Below are 25,098 nucleotides of genomic sequence, written 5' to 3'. Positions count from 1 at the left end.
TGAATCTGTGTGTGTGTGTGTGTGTGTGTGTGTGTGTGTGTGTGTGTGTGTGTGTGTGTAGCAGCCGTGGCTCAGTGGGTTAGAGCGCTCCGCTCTGACCGAAGGGTCGGAGGATCGAATCCACCCAAGGGTCATTGGTAGATATCAGGAAGGGCATCCGGTCATAAAATGCTACACTCTCCAATCCAAAGTCCTCTACCTAGGGGCAACGCCTTAGCCCTTCGGAGATACCTGGAGTAAAACCAAATTATTATATATATATATATATATATATATATATATATATATATATATATATATATATATATATATATATATATATATATATATATATATATATATATATATATATATATATATATATATATATATATATATATATATATATATATATATATATATATATATATATATATATATATATATATATATATATATATATATATATATATATATATATATATATATATATATATATATATATATATATATATATATATATATATATATATATATATATATTGTATATATATATATATATATATATATATATATATATATATATATATATTGTATATATATATAATATATATATATATATATATATTATATATATATATATATATATATATATATATATATATATATATATGTATATATATATATATATATATATATATATATATATATATATATATATATATATGTATATATATGTATATATATACTATATATATACTGTGTATATATATATATATATATATATATATATATATATATATATATATATATATATATATATATATATATATATATATATATATATGTATATATATATATATATATATATATATATATATATATATATATATATATATATATATATATATATATATATATATATATATATATATATATATGTATATATATGTAATATATACTGTATATATACTGTGTATATATATATATATATATATATATATATATATATATATATATATATATATATATGTATATATATGTAATATATACTGTGTATATATATATATATATATATATATATATATATATATATATATATATATATATATATATATATATTGTTACGTGTAGCAGATATACATTGCTTATATTCATATTAATATCCAGAATCTTTAATATTCATTCGTTAGTACCATGCTTAGCATTCTGTGAAGAGAGTTCATAAATATCAGATCGTAGGAAACAGTCTGGCCCAGCTGTGTGTCGATAGTTTAAGAGCTGTTTCGAACCAGCTTCTTGTATTTGCTCACGGTTTCAACCTTGAGTTTCTGTTCTGCCCTCCAGCTTCATTGAGTTGCGTTTCTTGCTTCTCTGAGTTACCCTTCTTGCTTTCCCCGAGTTAATATAAGCCGCGCTGGGACTTCCTGAGTTAGTTAACGGCTTGAGCTAGACCGGTGTGTTGGACTGCTCTGTTCTGGGGATATTATTATAATATAGTAGTTTATCTGCCACACGTAAGTTAGTTTGTCAGCACATGATAGATTTAATAGGTTCTTTTGATATTGCTATTATTTATAAGAATTATTGATTTTGAATCACTGTTATTGCCCTAGCTAATGTCACATGTTATATTAGTGTTAAGTCTTTATTTTTATGCTAGGTCTGTATTGCAAGTCTCCAGAGGTTTTAGAACCCAAGGGCTAGTTTATGTTCTGGTTTATCTTTATTATTAACATTCGGAACTTTAGGATAAGTTCTGCAAGAGCTAGTTTGGCAATCCTGTTTGAACCTGTTTGTTTTTGTTCTTGTAGCTTTAAGTTAGTGTTTAAGTAAATTAATTTAAGTATTTTTAATTGCCTATTTCATTCCTCCTTTTGGTCATTGGTATGTTTTACACTTTATCACCATTTTCCCCTATTTAAGCTTACGACTTGGTGTGGCTAACTGCCACTTGGTATTCTAAAATTTCCGTTGCGCACTTTACAGGCTATCAGATAGTCCTTTAGCCCCTCCATGTCGTAACAAAGTGGCGACCTCGCCAGGATTGTCAATACTAGGTTTTGTAGGGTTTAAGAAAGATTGTGTAAGCTGTCATAGTCCCTGAGAGCTGTACATTTACTTGTTGGTGTACCGAGCTTAAGCAGTCATGGAAACGGATGCCCATGCACGTGTAAATTTGTCACCTGTGGTTGAGGGTGTTGTAGAGTCAGAGCCTGAATCCCCTCATCCTAGATCAGAAGATCGGGGTTCCCCTGTCTTTAATGGATTTTTGCAGGATATCAGGTTGGTGCAGGCTAAATGGGAACACGAGGTTCAGATGGAGCAAATGAAGCTAGAGATAGAGCAGGCAAAGATGGAGCGAGCTAGAGAGCAAGCAAAGTTAGAACAGGCAATGTTAGAGCAACAGGCAAAGATAGAACAGACGAAGTTAGAGCAGCAGGCAAAGATAGAACAGATGAAGTTAGAACAAATGAAACTTGAGCATGAATATCGTATGAGATCCTCCGAAGGCCAGATAAATTCTTCCCATTCCTTCTCAGGTTTCAGTACTACTGATGCCACTAAATTAGTACCTCCTTTTGACGAGAACCTTGTTTTGGAGTTCTTCTCACGTTTTGAAAAAATTGCTACTGGAAATAAGTGGCCTAAAGACCGATGGCCTACCCTAGTTCATACTGTGCTTAAAGGCAAGGCCCTCAGAGTGTTTGACAGCTTAAGTTTTCAAGAATGCTCAGATTATGAAGTTTTGAAGAGCTCAGTTTTACGTGCTTATGAATTAAGACCTGAGGCATACCGTCAGCGGTTTAGGAATGCTAAGAAACGCCCCCAGGAGTCTTACTTAGAGTTTGCTAGGCATGTGACTGACACTTTCCAAATGTGGATTAGAAGTGAAAATGTGGCAGATTGCAATAACCCAAGCTGTACTAGGTTAAGGGATATTGTAATCCTTGAGAATTTCATGGATAAATTAGACAGTGAATTAAGGATTCATTTATCAGACAAGCAAATTAATACAGTGTCTGAAGCAGCTGTCGTTATTGATGATTATGTCTTGCATAGATATGGGAATGAACCTAAGGAATTCTATAGGAATTTCTCCTCTAAGAAGTATACCCCACAGCAGAGTAACCAACACTCGGGTAAGCCAGACCTAGCTGTTAATTCCAAACCTAATCCCTCTTCTGTGCCCTCTAATATCTCCTCTGGTTCTTTCAGGCGCCCTTATCACTTTTGTACTTATTGCAAGCGTCCAGGTCACAGTGTTGAAAAGTGTTTCAAGAAGAATGTTCCGTCTAAGCCAGTCAACTTTGTTCGAGGTGGACCAGTGGTGACTCCAGTTTGCCCTTCAGGCCAAAAGGTGGCTGGAGAGTCTTCTGTTTCTTCCCCCTCTCAGCCTGTTGTTTCGGTGATTGGGGATATGGAGCCCACTGTCGAATTGCAGGCGGGAGGTGGTATGCCCTCACCCGTTCCTGATGCCACTTCAATTTCTGGAGACATTGTCCAGGCGGCAGTTAGCAGTTCTGCCCCTGCTTCTTCTTTTGCTCCATATTTGTTTTCTGGCATGGTATTGTTGAACGGAGCAGAATTTCCTGTGAAGATTCTGCGTGACACTGGAGCTTCACTTTCGTTGTGGGTAAGCCCTGAAACTAAAGTCCCAACTAAAGAGTTTGTGATGATTCAAGGAGTTACTGGCGCGAAGGTAATCCCTGTGGTCACTGGTGACTTGAAATGTAACCTGTTTGAGGGACAAGTGCGCCTTGGACTAGTTGACTCTCTTCCTCTTGAAGGTGTTGACCTGCTACTGGGAAATGACTTGGCAGGTGAGAACAAGTGTATTGCCCCTGTACTGTCTGAGATACCTGTGCCTGATGATCCCCCACAGGTTAATAAAGATGATGTAGATGTATTTCCAGCATGCGCTGTGACCAGATCTATGGCACAGACAGAGCAGAGCAGAGACATGCCACTTAGTGAAGGGGAGTCTGGTGATCCTTCGGCCATAGTGGAAACTAGCCCAGAGACATCGCCCAAAGACACCAATGAGAAAGACTCCGACGATTCCTATTCCTTGGAAGATACGTTCATGAATTTACCAGATGATACTTCTGTTCCTGTCGAGGAGGTGAGTGTTGAGAGATTGAAGGAGATGCAGGCAGGTGATCCAGAGATCCAGAAGCTGAGGTTAGTTGCAGTGGAGGATTGCGATGTTGAAAAAGGCGGTTGCTTTTATGTGAAGGATGGAGTATTGTGGAGGCGATGGCGTCCCCCGTATGTTGATGTTGATGACGGAATGTGGGATTGTCATCAGATTGTTGTGCCCAGTGCTTGTAGGAAGGAGCTATTGGAGTTGGCTCACTGTACTCCGTTTTCAGGCCATATGGGTGTTAGGAAGACACTAGAGCGGCTGCGTGCAGAGTTCTACTGGCCGCATATGGCAGCAGATGTGGCCCAGTTTGTGCGATGCTGCCATACTTGCCAAATGGTGGGGAAGCCTAATCAACCCATAGCTAAGTCGCCTCTCATTCCCATTCCTGCCTTTGACCCTCCATTTACTCGTATTATAGTTGATATGGTGGGACCCCTGCCTCCTACATCCTCTGGTAATAAGTACCTACTAACTATAATTGACTCTTCCACTAGATACCCTGAGGCTATCCCTGTTCGTTCCCCAAGGCTAGAACAGTTGTTCGGGCATTGCTTGATTACTTCACTAAGTTTGGGTTGCCAAGGGAGATTCAGTCTGATAGAGGGTCTAATTTTCTTTCAAATGCCTTCCAGCAGTCCATGGCCCAACTTGGTATTGTGCATGTGAAGAGCAGTGCATACCATCCTGAGAGCCAGGGTGCCCTAGAGAGATACCACCAGACCCTTAAGACGATGCTTCGGAAGTATTGCATGGAACACTCGAAGGACTGGGATAGAGGAGTGCCATTCCTCCTGTTTGCCACCCGTGAGGTTCCTCAAGAGAGTTTGGGTTTCTCCCCAAATGAGCTAGTATTTGCCCACAAGGTAAGAGGCCCATTGTCCATCATTAAAGAGGCTTGGTCTAGTGATTCCACCATGAGCCATAATGTACTTGAGTTTGTTAGTGACTTCAAGAACAGGATCTCTAAATGCTTACAAGTGGCTAGAGAGAACTTGAAACAGGCCCAAACCAGTATGAAGAGGTGGTATGACAAGAAAGCTCGTTTACGAGAATTTAAGGTTGGTGATGAAGTGTTAGTGCTATTGCCTCTTCAAGGACAGCCTCTTGCTGCTAAGTTTTGTGGCCCTTATCCAGTGGTGCGTAAAGTGGGTAGTACTGATTACTTAGTGCAGACACCAGACAGACGTAAGAAACATCAACTTTGCCATGTTAACATGCTGAAACCATATTACCGTACTCCAGATGCCCCTGTACATGTGCATCTAGTCTCACTTGAACAGATTGAAGAGGTTCCCGGCGGTTTGGTAACCCAGGAACAAAATGAGGAGGACTTTGACTTCGATACTGCAAGTGCCTGGCAAAACAATGCTGAGGCCGGCTTTTCCCTTGCTGAAAAGGTTTCACATTTGCCACACGATCAGTCACAACAATTATTAACACTTCTTTCTTCATTTAAGGATGTATTTGGTAGCTCCCCTGGACGGACTACCTGGATTGAGCATGATGTTGACGTGGGTGACACACTCCCTGTTAAGCTGCCACCTTATCGTGTCTGCCCCAAGCGCTTAGGAGTCCTCCGCCAGGAGCTGAAGTACATGCTGGACAATAGTCTTGTCTCCCCGTGTGTGAGCCCGTGGAGCTCCCCTGTGACGCTGCAGCCCAAGCCTGACGGGACAGCGAGATTTTGCATGGACTACCGCAGAGTCAATGCCCTGACTAGGACCGATACCTATCCCCTGCCTCGACTGGAAGATTGTGTTGACTGCATTGGTTCATCCCACTACATTACTAAGCTGGATCTTAAGAAGGGTTTCTGGCAAGTTCCCTTGACGGAGCGAGCGAAAGAAGTTTCGTGTTTTGTGGCAGATGGTCAAACTTATTGTTGTAATGTGATGCCTTATGGGATGAAAAATGACCCCGCTACCTTTCAAAGACTTATGAACAGAGTTGTTACTGGGCTTCCAAACTGTGTGGTGTACTTGGATGATGTAGTAGTGTTCAGTGATACTTGGGAAGATCACCTAAAACAATTAAAAATGTTACTTTCAAGGCTCTCAGAAGCTCGCCTTGTAGCTAACTTAAAGAAATGTGAATTTGTTCAGGCTCAAGTTCAGTACCTTGGCTACATGGTTGGTCACGGTCGTGTTTGTCCCCCTTCTTCAAAGGTGGAGGCAATTAAGAACTTTGCAGCACCGAAAACCAGGCGTGAGCTTCGAAGGTTCTTGGGCACTGTTGGATATTACCGACGGTTTATTAAGAACTTTTCAAGTGTTGTGGCCCCTCTGACAGATTTGTTAAAGAAAGAGAAGAAATTCTGTTGGACTGAGGATTGTAAAAGTGCTTTTAATTCTGTAAAGGGAATTTTGTGTTGTCACCCTGTGATGCTTGCTCCTAATTTTTCAAGGCCTTTCAAACTGGCCGTTGATGCCAGCAATGTAGGAGCAGGAGCTGTACTTATACAGGACGATGATCTGGGCATAGAACATCCTGTCTGTTATTTCAGTAAAAAGTTCTCTAAGGCTCAATGCAATTATTCAGTTGTTGAAAAGGAACTACTTGCCCTGATCCTTGCCCTGCAGAATTTTTCTGTTTATATTCCTGCTTTTGGGCCGGCAGTCACTGTTTACACCGATCATCACCCCTTAAAGTTTCTAAACCAGTTAAAAGGTAAAAATCAGAGGCTAACACGCTGGAGCCTCTTTCTGCAAGAGTATAACTTGAACATAGAGCATATCAAGGGGGTTGATAACGTGATTGCCGATTGCCTGTCGCGCTCTTGAGAACGAATTTTCCATCAGGAAAATTCTTTCTTAGGTGTGGGCGTGTTACGTGTAGCAGATATACATTGCTTATATTCATATGTAATATCCAGAATCTTTAATATTCATTCGTTAGTACCATGCTTAGCATTCTGTGAAGAGAGTTCATAAATATCAGATCGTAGGAAACAGTCTGGCCCAGCAGTGTGTCGATAGTTTAAGAGCTGTTTCGAACCAGCTTCTTGTATTTGCTCACGGTTTCAACCTTGAGTTTCTGTTCTGCCCTCCAGCTTCATTGAGTTGAGTTTCTTGCTTCTCTGAGTTACCCTTCTTGCTTTCCCGAGTTAATATAAGCCGCGCTGGGACTTCCTGAGTTAGTTAACGGCTTGAGCTAGACCGGTGTGTTGGACTGCTCTGTTCTGGGGATATTATTATAATATAGTAGTTTATCTGCCACACGTAAGTTAGTTTGTCAGCACATGATAGATTTAATAGGTTCTTTTGATATTGCTATTATTTATAAGAATTATTGATTTTGAATCACTGTTATTGCCCTAGCTAATGTCACATGTTATATTAGTGTTAAGTCTTTATTTTTATGCCAGGTCTGTATTGCAAGTCTCCAGAGGTTTTAGAACCCAAGGGCTAGTTTATGTTCTGGTTTATCTTTATTATTAACATTCGGAACTTTAGGATAACTTCTGCAAGAGCTAGTTTGGCAATCCTGTTTGAACCTGTTTGTTTTTGTTCTTGTAGCTTTAAGTTAGTGTTTAAGTAAATTAATTTAAGTATTTTTAATTGCCTATTTCATTCCTCCTTTTGGTCATTGGTATGTTTTACACTTTATCACCATTTTCCCCTATTTAAGCTTACGACTTGGTGTGGCTAACTGCCACTTGGTATTCTAAAATTTCCGTTGCGCACTTTACAGGCTATCAGATAGTCCTTTAGCCCCTCCATGTCGTAACAATATATATATATATATATATATATATATATATATATATATATATATATATATATATATGGTATCTACTTGTATATATACTGTATATAAACTCTTCCTGTTCGATGACTTTCACTGGAGACAGCAAGAATATCGCACAAAGACGTCTTCGGACTGAGAGAGTGAGCACTTTCAATACCGTGACGTCATGTTTAGTTTATTACTGCTACCTCCAGGCGATCTTATTCATCTCAGGAAAGAACTTTCGTGCTGAAAAAGCTAATGAAGTCCTCATCAAACCTCTCCGGTTCAGTCAGTTTATTCTAAGGTGATTAAATTGTGCAGCACGATAAACACTAGCAGTGAGGCAAGGTAGTGATGGTATTAATTAATATCCCTATTCTTTAGTCTTCCACAGATGTTCCATACGCAAATATTCTATCCACAAATATTTCATCCACAGATATTCCATCCATAGAAATTCCATCCACAAATGTTCCATCCACAAATGTTCCATCCACAGATATTCCATCCACAGATATTTCATTCACAAATATTACACCCACAGATATTTCATCCACAAATATTTCATTCACAAATATTTCATCCACAAATATTTCATTCACAAATATTTCATCCACAAATATTCCATCCACAGATATTCCATCCACAAATATTTCATCCACAAATATTCCATCCACAGATTTTCCGTACGCAAATATTTCACCCACAAACATTCCACCCACAAATATTCCATCCACAAATATTCCATCCACAAATTTTCCATCAACAAATATTTCATCCACAAATATTCCACCCACAGATCATCCGTCCACAAATATTCCATCCATAAATATTCCCCCCACAAATATTTCACCCACGAATATTCCATGCACAAACATTCCATCCACAAGTCTTCCATCGCGACCCATTCCTACCATTTCAGTGTGCTGGCTTATTTTTCATTTTAAGAATCCAGCACGCAGTATTATTAATTTTAGATGCTTTTCAAACCAGCGAGGTGAAATGTAGCCTTCATTAACACCACCAATAAGAGAGGCCATTCTCAGCCGGGAAAAATCGTACAGAATAAGAAGAATAAACTTAAGAAAAGAAACATGAAACAAAAATCTTGATCTGATTTCTGGCCGCCAAATTATAATCTCCAGATTTTCAACTTTATTCCACACTCTCTCTCTCTCTCTCTCTCTCTCTCTCTCTCTGCCAGTTTTTGTTATGAAAATTTTCTGAGGATTCATTCGTATATCCTCGTCTTTCAAGTTACTCCTTTCCTGGCTTTTCTTTCTTTCTATTTCGACATTCTTCTTGTCCTTTATTTTTTAACATACTCTTGCTTTTCTTTCTTATTGTTCGCCTGCTTCTTCCTTTCTTTTCTCTTCCTCTCTCAGCTTTGTCTTTATTTCCTTTACTCTGGTTCTGTTCTCTCATTTCCCCTCCCTCTCGTTCTGTACCTCTTTTGTTCCTCCACATTCATTTGCTTTTCGGTATACCGGTCCTTTGTCTCTCTCTCTCTCTCTCTCTCTCTCTCTCTCTCTTCTGATATTCGAATTCCGGGGAAGTTCACTGTGTTTATCATGTTCTTTGAAGTTATTTCTTGGTCTTATTTGGTTTCATCTCTTTTGCATCCTCTCTCCATTTTTCACCCTATCGTTTCTTCTTTGTTTCTTTCGTCCGTTTCTCCTCCTGCTTCTCCTTTGTCCTTCTTTCAGTACCTGTCTCTTTTGTCCTCCCTTTCGTAATGTATCTTTTGTTCATTGTTTTCCCTTCATTTCCTTTTCCGATAAACCAGTATCCTCTCTCTCTCTCTCTCTCTCTCTCTCTCTCTCTCTCTCTCTCTCTCTCTCTCTCTCCGGTTTCCAGCTTAACTGTCTTCCCTTTATCCGTTTCCCTTCATTTTGTGTCCGTGGTCCTCTCCCTCTCTCTCTCTCATTCTTCTCTTACAGTATTGTCTGTTTCTTTCATTTTCACTTTTGTTGTTTGGTCGCAGTTTGGCAGTATTTTTATCAATCTCAAGCATGTCACTATTTGGGGCCTCAAATATCACGAAGGAAATAATCTAAGTGTGTTTTTCGGGTAATTATGGCACTAAAGAGATATGTAGATTGTAAGAATGTGTGCAGTATTTAACGGAACGAGATTGAAACTGATAATATATAACTGTGGTTGCTAGAAGAGTAATTTCCTCCTCCTTTTTCCTAATAGATCATACATGGTGTTCCTGCAATGGCTGTGTGATAAAATGTCAGTCTGGAGAGTTTCATAGTTACAGGATGATAAAAATGCTCAGGCTCATATAATAGTACAGTATTTGGCTGGTGGATTCATAGTTTTCCATCACGGTCATCAACTATGGTTATTTAATCTGTGTGTGTGTGTGTGTGTGTGTGTGTGTGTGTGTGTGTGTGTGTGTGTGTGTGTGTGTGTGTGTGTGTGTTTGTAAATAGGACAATGAGACACTGAGCGGTAGATTCCATGAAAGAATGACAACAGCACAGAGGTTGAAGTATTTGTACACATTGGGTTTATAACAGCCGTCTTATATTTGAACAGTCGTCCAGTAAATATTCTTCGTGGACTATCTCGTGTAGCATCTCTCCCATCAGTTAACACAACATATAGCATTAAAAAATCATAGTTGATAATTGAGGTGGAAACAGATTTTTCCACAAACACCTGAACATTTCCAACATTCTTTAAGTACGAAACTGCGGAAGTGGATATAAGTCACACAGACACGGTGACTTAGAATTACCCAAGGATACCGTCCTTCTGTATTGTCAAAGGTAGGCTCCACATCAGTAATATGCAAGTAATTTCTTTGGCGGAGTCCTTTTGTGTATTTAAACTTTAATGTATGAAAGTAAAGCACTTATGGTTAATACAAAACAAACAACCACCATCATCATAGCTACCACCACCACCACCACAGCTACTACCACTACCATCATCACAACTACCATTACCACCGCCATCACTTTTTTCGGCATGCCCTGTTGTGCAATTGAACTTTAATGTATGAAAGTAAGGCAATTATGGTTAATACGAAACAAACAGTCATCATCATAGTTACCATTATCACCACCACCACCGCCTCCACCATAGCTACTACCACCACCATCGTCACAACTACCATCACCACCACCACCACCACCACCAAAACTACCAATTATTTTCTCATTAATATAATCGTGTGTTAATAGTATCAGTGGGTATGAGATATCGGACTGTAGATGTGCAACCCCTCATCTGTGTGTGTGTGTGTGTGTGTGTGTGTGTGTGTGTGTGTGTGTGTGTGTGTGTGTGTGTGTGTGTGTGTGTGTGTGTGTGTGTGTGTGTGTGTGTGTGTGTGTGTGTGTGTGTGTGTGTGTGTGTGTGTGTGTGTGTGTGTGTGTGTGTGTGTGTGTGTGTGTGTGTGTGTGTGTGTGTGTGTGTGTGTGTGTGTGTGTGTGTGTGTGTGTGTGTGTGTGTGTGTGTGTGTGTGTGTGTGTGTGTGTGTGTGTGTGTGTGTGTGTGTGTGTGTGTGTGTGTGTGTGTGTGTGTGTGTGTGTGTGTGTGTGTGTGTGTGTGTGTGTGTGTGTGTGTGTGTGTGTGTGTGTGTGTGTGTGTGTGTGTGTGTGTGTGTGTGTGTGTGTGTGTGTGTGTGTGTGTGTGTGTGTGTGTGTGTGTGTGTGTGTGTGTGTGTGTGTGTGTGTGTGTGTGTGTGTGTGTGTGTGTGTGTGTGTGTGTGTGTGTGTGTGTGTGTGTGTGTGTGTGTGTGTGTGTGTGTGTGTGTGTGTGTGTGTGTGTGTGTGTGTGTGTGTGTGTGTGTGTGTGTGTGTGTGTGTGTGTGTGTGTGTGTGTGTGTGTGTGTGTGTGTGTGTGTGTGTGTGTGTGTGTGTGTGTGTGTGTGTGTGTGTGTGTGTGTGTGTGTGTGTGTGTGTGTGTGTGTGTGTGTGTGTGTGTGTGTGAGAGCAGACATGAAACTCCACGGTAATGCCTCACCGCATATTTCGCGTTATAAAAGATATGAAATATTATAGAAGAAAAATCACAAATTTTAAGATAGGTAAGAACTGTACACAGAAATCAGTACCTCCACGCTTAACTACGAATATATATTAATCATTCGGGACATGTATCTACGTGTTCAGGCTCAACACTAAAGAGAAGAATCTCATCCTTCGATAGCAATGACCCAATAGTGCAGAATATATATATATATATATATATATATATATATATATATATATATATATATATATATACAGAGAGAGAGAGAGAGAGAGATTTTTCATGCTCTAGAGAAAACGGGATCTAATTTTGTCTTATTCAGAGAAGGAAATCTGAAAAAGGCAAGTCTGCTATTGGCCCTGCGTGTCTCCGAATTCTTGTCTGATTTCAGGGATCAAAAGGAAGGGTTATTTCCTTAGCACCGTCACAAGAGGCAGGAATAAAACGCATTCATGGTGGTTCGTAAATAGCACTCCATTACAGGCTCACCAGGCGGTTCCTTCTGTGTTGCCGGAACGGCTCAGTCTGCTAGTGTGGGCTTGGGTGTGGCAGTAGGAGTAGCAAATAAATAAATGATTTAGGATAGACATTAATAACTCTCTCTGAACCGTCTCAGCAACACATGAGAAATCACCCGGCGGAAAGGAAGAGGAGCATTATATATGGACCACCCAGAATATCGTAGTTATACTAATTGGGATCAGTGGAAGCCGTTTCTAGTTTATTCAGTGTATGGGAACCTTTTAAGGTTGAAGAAATTCACCTGACGGTAGAAACAATACAGGTCAGAAGTGACCACCGTACTGAGTAGGTACACTGTACAGATGCTGTTTTTAACCTTTGTCACGGGGAATTTCTTCGAAGCTGGCGATAGCAGGAACACAGTAAGAATCCATACATCACTAATAAAGAATAATTAAGGCTTTCTCATTTTTCGCCACGAGGGCTTTCACCAGAGAATTGTTTGTTAATTAACTTTGTGTGTGTGTGTGTGTGTGTGTGTTTCTCTGTTTTTACTCTTGTACGGCGGCAATGACCTCTGTTGTTACACTGCCATGTTCCTTTTAATGTAGTCAGCTAGTCGGATCGAAGGATGAAAACCAGCGTCATATTGAAGGGGTAAACAGTTTCTCTCTCTCTCTCTCTCTCTCTCTCTCTCTCTCTCTCTCTCTCTCTCTCTCTCTCTCTCGAAGTTTATTGGTGATTCCTTCTCTCTCTGCCCATAATTATATACTTACTCACTCCACCACATCAGTCCTTCTTGTATCATTTAACCCCCCCCCTTCTCTCTCTCTCTCTCTCTCTCTCTCTCTCTCTCTCTCTCTCTCTTCATGATGAGAATATGATGATAATTGAGATATTAATAGTAATGTCTTTATTACCTGCCGTGATAGCGAAGCAGGTATTGTTTTCAATCCGTCTGTGTGTGTCTGTTAGCCTGATAACTTCGCAACCGCTCAAGAGATCATCACGAAATAGTACAGGAATGTAGAATGGAAAAAAAATCAATCACGAGTTCGAAATTGGTGAAAGTAGGTCAAGGTCGGTGTGTCTGTTATCACGATAACTTCACAACCTCTCGAGATATCATCAAACTTTTACACGTGTGTAGTAGGGATGACAATCTCTTAGAGTCCGAAATTGGTGATAGTAGGTCAAGGTCAAGGTCATATATTCTAAGCTGTGCTAATATGTATTGGATCGCGGCTGGTATGATTCTCTCCTGGGGGGCTCTAGTTGTTGTTGTTGTTATTATTATTATTATTATTATCATCATCATCATCCATCATCATCATCATCATCATCATCATCATCATCATCATCATCATCATCATCATTATTTGTTATTGGCCACCTCATGCTGCCCTTATTGTTAGTCACATTTTCTTGCTTGATTTCTTGTTTAATTGTGGCAGGCACTTCTACCCTTCAGAATTAACCGATTCTGACCAAACTTAGGCACAATGACCAGCCTATGACCCAGTTGTGTCCGCAAGGTTTTGGTTGCTAGGCAGCGAGTAGTTGCCTAACAACGGCAGAAAACCGCTTTTTTCGTACTTTTAAGTTTTGAGCTGTAGCAGCATTACTAATTGGTGTAGGTAACTCTGACTTCTTTAGGAATAATCTTGAGGCCATTCCCTATGGGAAGTGTGCCATCATTTTTCTCTCTGTCCTCTGGTTTTCGAGTGGCAACCCTGCAAAGATTGGCCTCAGCATCCCTAGCAACCATTACTGGTTTTTGAAAATACACCCCTGGTTCCCCAGAGGCACGATGGAAATCAATGAAACTTTGCATGCTTATAGACGTTGACTAGTACTACAACTTTCTGTTGTGCAGCTATGTGCTACATTGGCCAGGTCAGGGGTCAATGGTCTCATCAGATGCGAAAATAATGAAAATAGCTAAAATTACGACTATGTTTGCGCAGAATGCTAAGGCTCTGAAGATTGTTAAACGAGAGCCATGATTCTCAGGTGGAATGTTGCACTGAAGTTCATTCATACTAAAATACCACGTAGTGTCGAAACACACTTTCAGTTGCTGGCAGCACCACCTAGAAGTTTTACCCCTAGTGGGCCATTCTGCGAATTTCATGTTCCTTAACTGCAGAGTAGGTTGATGGAATCAAATGAAACTTTGCATGCTTATAGGCGTTCATCAGTACTACAAAAGTTTGTTTCATACATGCATGACCTATATCCGCCAGATTAGGGGGCCAAAGGTCATCAAGGACAGAGAAGATGAAAAATGCTAAAATTACAACCTTCCTTGCAAGAGATACTAAGGCACCAATGATTATTAAGCCATGGCCATGATTCTTGGGTGGGACGTTGTCCTTCAGTACCGCCATACATGAGTGACTTCAGTACCGAAACTCACTTCCAGTCGCTTTGGTCCACTTGGAGCTGGCCATCGTCACCTACTGGCTTGTTATTATTATTATTATTATTATTATTATTATTATTGTTTTTATTATTATTATTATTATTATTATTATTGTTTTTATTGTTATTATTATTTGTGGTAGTTGGAGTGCTCACCATCCACTCACTCGATGAAGTACAACTCTCGGGTGCCTTTTTTTTTTTTTTTTTTTTTTTTTTTTTTTTTTTTTTTAACCCCTTAACCGCGGGTATTGTTTTGGTCTGACTGTCCTCTCCCGCGGGGGTTTCAGCCAAATGTAAACAAACCTTTAAACCTTAATAACTCTGCACAGAATAAAGCTAGAGAAAAAAATAAGGTACCATTAGAAAGTACAAACCTTCAGCTTTCCATTGATGTAGGTTTCATGACTTCGTTGACTTTCACAGGACGGGGAGAGCCGTTAGAAGTGAGGGGTGTGAAATAACTATTTTACGCCCCACACACCAGTACCAAATGCCAACCACTCTCTCATAATAGTAATATAAACATATATGAACACTGTACATACGATAAACACCCACTCTGTGTTCACTGAGGTAGGTAAAAGGCACTTCCCTGCGGCTGCGCCCGCTCTTCACTGCGGCTGCGCCTCACTTCACTGCGGCGGCACCCGCTCACTGACGTTTCCTGCGATCTTTTCATTATTTCTAACTTCTAATATTATTTTACATATAATATGGGCAATGTACATTATATTTACAATGCACTTATTACTATATTGCGTCACTGGCGCATCACAGAATTACATAAGTGCCGCAGAATTCCACAAGTGCCGCAGATTCTCTTATTACAATATCACTTATTATACTGGCCAATATTTCCTTTATTTTCTAGGCAAAATATCCCTTATTACTACATTATCCATTATACAATTATTGGCAAAGCACGTCACTGTCGCATCACTATATATCACTGTCACTTTCAGTATTTACTCAGAGAGTGGTACTCGGCAAAGCACGGAGTTACACATAGAGCGACTTGGCATTCAAGGCACTGGTGTGTGCTCATTTTTCTCGTCGTAGGCCTTCGTGTGGTGGTTGAACATACTCTGCAGCGGCCCTGTGACAACCTGCCGCCTGCTTTAGGAGGCAATTTCACAAGCTGGTGCCGGCTCATGTAATTGCGGCACTCAAGACGGTCAGGTTGTGTGTCAGAGTGTCGCCTCGGGATCAATGCCGTCACCTGACCAAATCGTTCAAGTAGCTGCTGAACGACAGTCTTGGAAAACTGTCTCAGTGATGGTTGCCTTATGCCCCCGACTTGTGTCTTGTAAAGAATGAAGGCATTGAGCATGCACATATCGAGCATGTGCAGGCAAGCCTTCCTGTACCATCGGGTGTTTCTCCTGAGACAGTCTATTTCGCCAATCATCATATCAGACTTATCAACGAGTCTCATATTTACATTATAATCAATGACGGCATCAGGCTTCATGATTGGCTCTCCCGTCCTGTAGCTGACCTTCCCAGTTCTCTTCATTTCCCCCTTGTGGATGGTGCTGATCATATTGACAACCTTCTTGTCATGCCACCTGATCGCAAGAAGCTTTTCTGACTTCTTCAGGTGAACATCTCCCCTGGATGATGATGATGCTTCGGGGAAACTAGGCCACTCTTTCCTATAGCTCCGTACAGTGCCAACAGTGCCAATGCCGTGTTCAGCAAGGTATTTGGAGAGTTTCGGTGCTGTGTAATAATTGTCTGTGTACAGCACATGATTACCACCAAAATACCTCTCCATCAGCACTTTTACAACGGAGCCAGAGAAGCCAAGGGGTCTTTCCTGTTCACATCCATTGTGCTAGCCGAGTAAATGACAAAATCCATTATATACCCCGTCTCACAGTCACACAGCACAAAGAACTTTATCCCAAAGCGGTGGCGTTTGCTGGGGATGTACTGCCTGAATTTGAGACGTCCTCTGAACAATACCAGGGACTCGTCTATGACGACTTTCTGCATAGGCCTGAAAAATCGCATAAATCGATCCCTAATCTTGTTGAGGAAATCCCTCACTTTCCACAAAGGGTCAGTTTGGGACGGGTTGTCATTATCAGCGAAGTGCAGGTATCCAAGCAGCTGTCGGAACCGATCCCGTGACATATACTTCCCGAATATGGGGATAGTAGTTATGTCATCCACGAGCCAGTACTCCTCCAACTCATGTCTCTTTATATGGGCCATCAAAAACATGAGTGCAAAAAACATACAGCTCTCTGATCCCGACAGGCAACCACGACACTTGCTTTGGCGAGCCAATAGGTCCCAGCCCTTGTGCTGCACACTGAGTTGCATACCTATTGGTCTCATCGCTGACATGCTGCACAATTTCATCATCAAGGAAGGCCAGGAAGTAATCAACAAACTCATCACCTGCGTTGCATGGGAAGGCAGGCTGTATTCCAGCATTTGTCATATCAAACGGTGGATTGTGTGGCTGGAAATCTCCACCGTCAGTCCAAACAAATGCATCAACTTGCCCTGTGCGTGGTTCAGTGGCAGGGGCATGTTGCATTTCACTCGTTTCCCCGTGAGAAGGAGCTGATGTAGAGGCAATGGGTGAGGCAGGAGGTGAGGCAGGAGGCAAGCGGGAGGTGGGTGAGGCAGGAGGCAACGGGGAGGGGGTGAGTGCGGGGGCGGTGAGTGGGGGGGTGGCGCGGGTGAGGGAACTGAGCGGGGGCAGGCGGGGCTTTCTGACCTGGTGCGTGGTGAAACTTGACCCTTTCTACCCCGCTTATCACCTCGCTTATCGCCTCGCTTATCGCCCAGCTTTGCCCTCCAACTGCCACGCATCCCCTTTGTTCTAGGCCTGCCTGCACGGCCTGCACGGCCTGCCTTCCCTCGCTTTGCAGGCTTTGGTAATTCGTACTCCTCAGATGATGTAGACTGAGGAGAGGGCACGACAGATGATGATGATGATGATGTGAGGGCAATTGGGCTAGGGGAACGGGAAATTGATGGGAAATGCGTACTAGGGCCTGGTGTGGGAGACGTGAGCCTGCGCTTCACTCCCTTCCCACGTGCAATACCAGATTTGCCCATAGGAGCCTTTCCTTTCCCAGAGTAAGTTGGGGGTGGTGGGGGGAATCAACACGATCACTTTCATCACTGTCACTATCAATGGAAAATGGTTCACCACCAATCACTGCCAAATCATCACTGCTTGCTGTGAGTGTGTCACTTTCACTGCCACAATCAAGAGTAGTACTTACTGTTTTGTCCAGCTCAGTTCTAATTTCAGGAGTGCTCAACCCCTTCTGCCTCGCCGTCGGCAGTTCCTTTACCGGTGTAGAGGTAGAGGGAACACTAGCACTAAACATTGTAGAGGAGGAAGCGAGCGACGATGAGTCGGGACGGAGCGCCATTATCACGCAGAGCTGGACAGATACTGACTGACGCGGGTCAGGGCAGGGGTGGGGGGGGTCCCCTCGGGGTTGGAGGAGGGAGGTGTGGGATGGCTGGCGTGAAAGAACTCGACAGCTACTCTTGCGTGAGAATATTTGCGCGCCGGGAAAACGCGCGGTGTTCAAAATATTCACGATCATTCCAGAATGCCACCCGCGGTTTGGTCCAGTTTTGTCGCCGTCATTCTGGAATGACACCCGCGGTTAAGGGGTTAATGTGCTCGACTCTGGGCATAGGCTTCACAGCCTTTTCCCAAGGCCCAGTAGTCCTCCTATATATCATACACCTCTACATATCTGCCCTCTTCTTTCCTCCATCCTTCTTTCCTATCATCCTCATCTTTCTTTCCTTCATTCTTTACTCATCCTTCTGCCTACTGGTGACTTTACACTCCCTCTAATGTCTTTCTTTCCTTCATTATTTCCTCTTGTTTCTGCCTGTGGGTGACTGTACACTGTGCGACAAAGCAAATGGTTTCCTGTACGCCAGGAATCCATTTACTACGCTGGGTGGTAACCATATAACCAAATTTTGGTGCCTGGTAGTTTATTGGGTAATTACGGCAATCCAATCAGATTGAGCCGGTGAAGGTTTATGTCCAAGGGATGGTTGGGGTTTATTGCTCACGTAATGCCACTCAGGGATGTGTGAGGCTGGTCACTCTCACCTTAAATGTCAGGACCAAATTGCCTAGCCCCGGGCTTCTATGCTTCTCATGGGGCAACGTAGGATTGGATGATGGATGTATTATTATTATTATTATTATTATTATTATAACAATAATAATAATAATAATAATTATAATAATAATAATAATTATTATTATTATTATTTATTATTATTATTATTATTATTATTTATTATTATTATTATTATTATTATGATTATTATTATTGTTGTTGTTATATTGGTATTAATACTAGTAGTAGTAGTAGTAGTAGTAAAAATAGTAATAGTAATTTTAATAATAATAATCATCATCATAATAATAATCATAATAATCTATCTGTCTGTCTGTCTATCAGTCTGTCGATCTATAGCCAGACGCCTTAATCCCATAAGGGGTGGCCACAAACAAATCGCCTCCATGTCGCCCTGTCCCCTGCGATTTTGATGCCCTCCCCTCACCTTACACCCCCACTCTCTCATATACCTTTTCCATCTCTCCATCTCATCGTTGGTCTCCCCCTCCTTCTTCCCCTCCCGCTGTCCCCCTCCAGGTCACTCACATATACTTATCTCGTTAGTCTCTCACTCTTCATCCTCTTCCCGTGGCCAAACCACCTCATTGTATTTTTCCTATCGTTTTGTGACATCCACATCCACACCGCAGCGCTGTCTCATTTGTCATTCTGTCTCTCTGTGGAACTCTGCATACTCCTCTCAAATAACTCTTTTCCATTGCTCTCACTCTGGAATTGTGCCTGTCCTGCAAGGTCCAAGCTTCACGTCCATACGTTGGAGTAGGTATCACGATACTATCATGCAACTACTTTTTTACTTCCATGCTCATTTCCCTATTTCTTATCACTGCTTTAAAAAAACGAGCAGCCTTTCATCCCTGTTGTATTCTCTCAGGTACTTCGTTCTCTAGATTTCCATCCTTATCACACTACCCAAGCTCTTGAGTGCATTCACATTTTTTATTTCTTCACTGTCAAACCTTACTGCATTCAGTGACTTCATTTCTCTCGGAGACCACAACTTTACACTTCTGTACATTCACCTTTAGATTTCGTTTCTTACATACCCTCCAAAATTCGTCCACCAAGCCTTGCAGTTCCCTTGCAGTCTTCACTTAACAATACAAGTTCATTGCAAACAACAGAACAGCAAGTTTGGAAACACTGCCCTCCCTCATGAGGGCTCCAACATCCATTAACCTACCTTGTATCTCTTTTATAACTTAATCCATATAGAAATTGAACAGTCATGGAGACATGACTCATTCCTGTTTCGGTCCAACATTCATATAGAAAAATTAACTCAGTTCACCATTCATATGCACTGCAACCCTAGCACTCTCATACATCCTCTTCATGGCATTCAACAGATTTCGATTTACTCGAGATATTTAATATGTTTTCCACATTCCTTATCTATCCACTCTGTCATATACTTTCTGCAAATCCATTAAGGCCGCATACAGCTTTTTTTTTTCCCCTTCTCTAGAAAATTTTCCACAAAATACCTTTGGATGAATACCTGATATACACAACCTCTTCCCTTCCTAAAATCTCCCAGTTCTTCCCCAACTAATTTCTTGGCTATTTCAATAACTCAGTCAGTGAGTATTTTAACATATACTTTTCGTACTACATTAATAAAATAAATGCTTCTTTGATTAACGCACACTTCTTTTTCTCCTTTTCCTTTGTACAGGGAAATAATTATACCTGACTTCCAATCCTCCGGGACTCTACCTTCCTCCCAGGCCCATCTGTACATCTTCTATAGCCATTCTACAACTATCTCTCCCTCATGCTTCAGCTGACACAGTCCATGAATTCCCGGGGCTTTCCCCATTCTGACTTTCTTCATTTCTTCCTTTACTTCCACCCTACTAATCTCTTCCTCCTTCTCCCAGCCATTCCCCAGCCACTTTTACTTGCTTTACTTTCATTCTCCATGTTTAACAGTTCCTGAATGTGTTCTCTCTATCTGCTCAATTTTTCTTCCTTCTTCACCAGCAATCTGCCATTTGTATACTCCTCTACTAATTTCTTTATCACCCAGTCTTATTCAGTTAACCTCCGTCCTGAACATTTTCTTACATTCCCTCTACTTAACTCTCGACTTCCTTCCAAACTAATCCACTCTCTGCTTATTCTCTCTCTTACTACTCGTTTCAGCTCTCCCCTTCTAACAAAAGAGTAAAAATAATAATAATAATAATGATGATAATAATAATAATAATAATAATAATAATAACTGAAAATTAAGAATCTATTCACACATGATCTGGTTAATTTTTTGCCTGCCTTCATCAGCAGGACACGGGCCCAGAACCAGAGTAACCAATACCGGCATTTAGGTGAAGGTGACTATACTCCCCGCCAACCATCTTGTCACTAGATTTGCCCCTTCTCGTAACAGTCGCCTATAATTAGCTTTTTTTGTTTTTCTTTTTTACAAAATAGTGACAAGGAGAGTGTACGAGTATGTGAGGTGGAGGGGGAGAGGAGGAGGAGGAGGAGAGACCAAGGATAAGATGAATGGAGTGAGTGGAGGGGTTATGAGGGAGAGGGGTGTGAGTCGGAGAGAGGGCAGCCAAATGACAGAGGATAGAGTGACGTGGAGATGATTTGTCTGTGGCACCGCATGCGGGATTAAAGCGTCTGACAATAGATAGATAGATAAATAGACAGAAAATAGTGGCCTGTGGCACACAAACTGTTCAGATTGATTCGCAAAAATCATAGTGATCGCCCATGAGCCTCGAATAGTGACTGGGAGTGTGCAGTTGTATGTACAAGTTGCCTGGCGCGGAGTATAGTTGCTTGACCCATAATAATATAGGTATGTAAGTCATGCTTTTCCATCCGTTCTTCTCTCATTTTCTTCTTTTCCCTCTCCTTTCTCAAAAGAATGCTTTCTCTCTCTCTCTCTCTCTCTCTCTCTCTCTCTCTCTCTCTCTCTCTCTCTCTCTCTCTCTCTCTCTCTCTTTTCCTATCCATTCCGCTTTTCTGCCTTGTTGCTTCCTGTCTTTTATTCCATGTTCCGTCTCTTTTTCACAGTATAGTTCCTGTCTCTGCCATGTCTACATTCTTTATAATCTTCTTGCCATCCACTTTATTTTTTTGTTATATTGCTCACTTTTCCTCTCTTTTGCATCTCTTTCACTCTCATTTCATCCATCCTTTCCTCTCTCTTTGCTTCCCTCGCTCGTTCCTTTCCAAATTTTTTCTTCCCAAATTTCTTCCTGCATTTACTTGATCCCTCTCTTCTGTCCATCCCACCTCCTTCCCTACATCCTCCCTTCTTTCCCTTCTTCCTTCCTTTACTTCCTCCCCTCCCTTGTCTTTTGCCTCTCATTCCTTCACTCCCACCCTCCCTTCTTCCCTCCTCCTCCTCCTCCTTTCCTTCATTTCTACCACCCTCCCTCCTCTCTCCGTCACGTTCTCCCTGCCTTCCATTCTCCTGAATTCTTTTCTCCCTTCTCTCATCCTTCCTCACTTTCTTCCCTTCCTCCTCCCTTGAACTTTCCGTCCTTTCCAAATTTTTTTTTCCCTAATTTCTTCCTTTTATTTTATCCCTTTCTTCTGTCCATACCTCCCTCTTCCCTACATCCTTCCTTCTTTCCTTTCTTCCTTCCTTTCCTTCCTCCCCTCCCTCCTCTTTTGCCTTTCTCAGTCCTTCACTCCCAAACTCCCTCCTTCCCTCTCTCTTCCTCCTCCTCCTCCTCCTCCTCCTTTCCTTCATTTCTTCCCCACTCCCTCCCTCCCTCCCTCCTCTCTCCCTCCCACACCCTCTCCCTTCCATTCTTCTCTTATTTCTTTTCTCCCTTCCCTCTTCCTTCCTGCCTTCCTCATTTTCTTCCCTACTTCCTTGCTTCTCTCTTCCCCCTCCCTCCTTCACCTCCACCCTCCCGCCCTCCCTGCCTTTTTCCTTCTTTCTCTCCCTCCCTACCTCCATCCTCCATCCCCTCTTCGCGTTTTCACATAATCTTTCTGCTACCTTTTAATTTCCGTGAGTTTTCCTGAGGCCTTTCTCATTTCCGCTTTCCTTCCACCCATTCTTTCCTCACCTGTCAGTTCTCTCCTGTCTGCTGCTCACTTCCCTGTTTTCTTCTCCTCCCCCTTCCACCCATACGTCTCTTTCTCCTGCTCCCCTGTGCTTCGTTCCCTCCAACCTCTTTTCCTCCTTTCCCCCTTCCTTTCTTCCTTCCCGACCTCTTCCCCTCTCCCTCCTGTCCCTTTTTCCATCCCGCCGTCTCTTTCCGCTTCTCCCCTTCCCCTTCCCTCTCGCATCACTTCCCTCCATTAGTCTTCCTTCCATCCTCTCTCCCCCCTCCTCCTCCTCCTCATCGTCTTCCTCGTCGTTCTCCTCTTCCTCGTCTTCCTTGTCCTCCTCCCTTCCTCTTATTTCCTTACATCTTTTCGTCTTCGTCCTTCTCTTATTTCCTCCTCCTTCACTTTCACACTTACTTTCCCGATCTTTATACACTCTTCCTCCCACTCCTCCTCTCTTCCCTTCCCTCTAGTCTTCTTCCTCCTCTCCCATCCCAGCCTTTAACCTTCCTTCTCTTTCCCCTCCAGGCTTTCCCCCTCCTCCTCCTCCTCCTCCATCTTCTCCCCCTCTCCCTCCACTTTTTCCATGTCTCACTTTACCTTCTCCCCTCTCCCATTACCCTCTCTCCCTCTCCCTCCACACACCTCCTCTCTTCTCCACCTTCTCCCTCCACACACCTCCTCTCTTCTCCACCTTCTCCCTCTTCCCTCCTACTTTCTCCCCTCCCCCTTTACCCTCTCCCCCTCACCCCTCCGCTTTCTCCCCCTCCTCTTCTCCCTTCTCCTCCTCCTTCCTGCATCCTCTCTCCCACCCCCTAAACCCTCTCATCCTCCATTTCCCCTCTTTCATCCTTCCCCTCCCTCTGTCTTCCTTCCCCTCCTTCTCTCTTCCTCCCATCTCCCTGTCTTGCATCTCTTTCTCCCCTGCATCCTCCCTTCCTCCCGCAAACTCGATAAATTCCGTCACCTCGTATATGAACTTTACAAAGTTAGGTTAAAACAATTTGATTTTTAGTCTCTGTTCAAGCGCTGAAGACGAAAATAAAAATAATGTTCTTTAAAAATCAGACAACTTGATAATGAATGCGTAAATAATTTCCGTGTATTTGCACCAGATGTGCCTGAAAGCAAGAAGGACCGGTCCTTTCACTTTAAAGACCTTTTTTATCATTTTTTTCATTCTTCCTCTCAGTGCAAAGGCTTTTAAAAATTCGTATCTAACCATCTGTCTGCCAGTCTGTGTATTTATCTATATGTATTGCGCGACTCAGCATCTTGTGTATGATGGCCTTGACAAACGATCCTCCAGGCATTTCTGTCTCTTCTCTATAACCAATCGCCTTTCCATGACACCATCACTTTCATACCCTGGCACCTTATCTGTCTCGTTCACGTTCTCCCTCTCCTCCTCTTACCCACCTCAGTCGATTACACTCTTCTAGTAAATCTCTCATGCTCCATTCAATCTTTAAGGCCAAATTAACTCGGTGTTAATTTATTTTCCTACTGAACAACAACGAATTCTTGCTTGTCGGTCTTTCATGTCACTCTGCAAATACTCCTAAGTAAACTGGTTTCAACAGCCCTCACTTTTGAATTATGACCCTGAAACATCGTCCGTGCGTCATTTAGGGACCACGATTAAAAAGAAAAATAAACGAGTTTTTAATTAGGTTTTTAATAGGGTGAGGAAACGAGGAAATTCACGCAGCTGATATTCCTCACTGGGTGGCATGGCTTTGCGTGAAGTTGCTAGCAAGCGATGTTTAAAAGCAGTAGTAAAGCCATGATAAACAGTTAAGTATATATGACATAGTGAAGTAACATTGTTTTGGACCAGGCTCATCTGAACGTGAACCCAGTAAAATGCAGGCTGAAGGTGACTTTCTCCAGCAGTCCCACTTCCAAATTTCAAGAGCTAGAGAGGGATATGAGGGACATTTGTATAACCGGGCAGCGAAGCCGTTTGGATATATTGGTGCCACCGCAAGTAGGCGTCCTTCCTCGGCACCAATGAGGCAGTGATGATCAGTAAAGAGGCTGAGTAAAGAAATAACTTCATCAGAGTCCTACAGTAACGAACAGTGACAGATAAAGTAAATTTACCAAATAACTTTAACAAGTTGGTATTACTTAAATATGAGTTTCAGGTTCTGCGACAAGAGTAAAACTGTACTGTGACAGAAATATATC

At 41.9% G+C, this 25,098-nt stretch overlaps 1 protein-coding gene across 1 annotated transcript; it reads left to right on the top strand.

Moving 5' to 3' along the window:
• Positions 1-2,128: 2,128 nt before the first annotated feature.
• LOC145396562 (uncharacterized) lies at positions 2,129-7,537 on the top strand. The gene is made up of 3 exons (XM_080269937.1): positions 2,129-4,465; positions 4,762-6,460; positions 7,494-7,537. The coding sequence occupies exons 1-3, from the start codon at positions 2,129-2,131 to the stop codon at positions 7,535-7,537; spliced, it is 4,080 nt and encodes a 1,359-aa protein (XP_080126063.1).
• Positions 7,538-25,098: the final 17,561 nt, after the last annotated feature.

Source organism: Coenobita brevimanus, chromosome 38 (assembly GCF_032717465.1).
Source record: "Coenobita brevimanus isolate Jiangsu-jjx chromosome 38, ASM3271746v2, whole genome shotgun sequence".
In the NCBI taxonomy this organism is placed as follows: Eukaryota; Metazoa; Arthropoda; class Malacostraca; order Decapoda; family Coenobitidae; genus Coenobita; species Coenobita brevimanus.
Note: the sequence above shows the minus strand (reverse complement) of the source record. Positions and strands in the feature narration are given on the sequence as shown.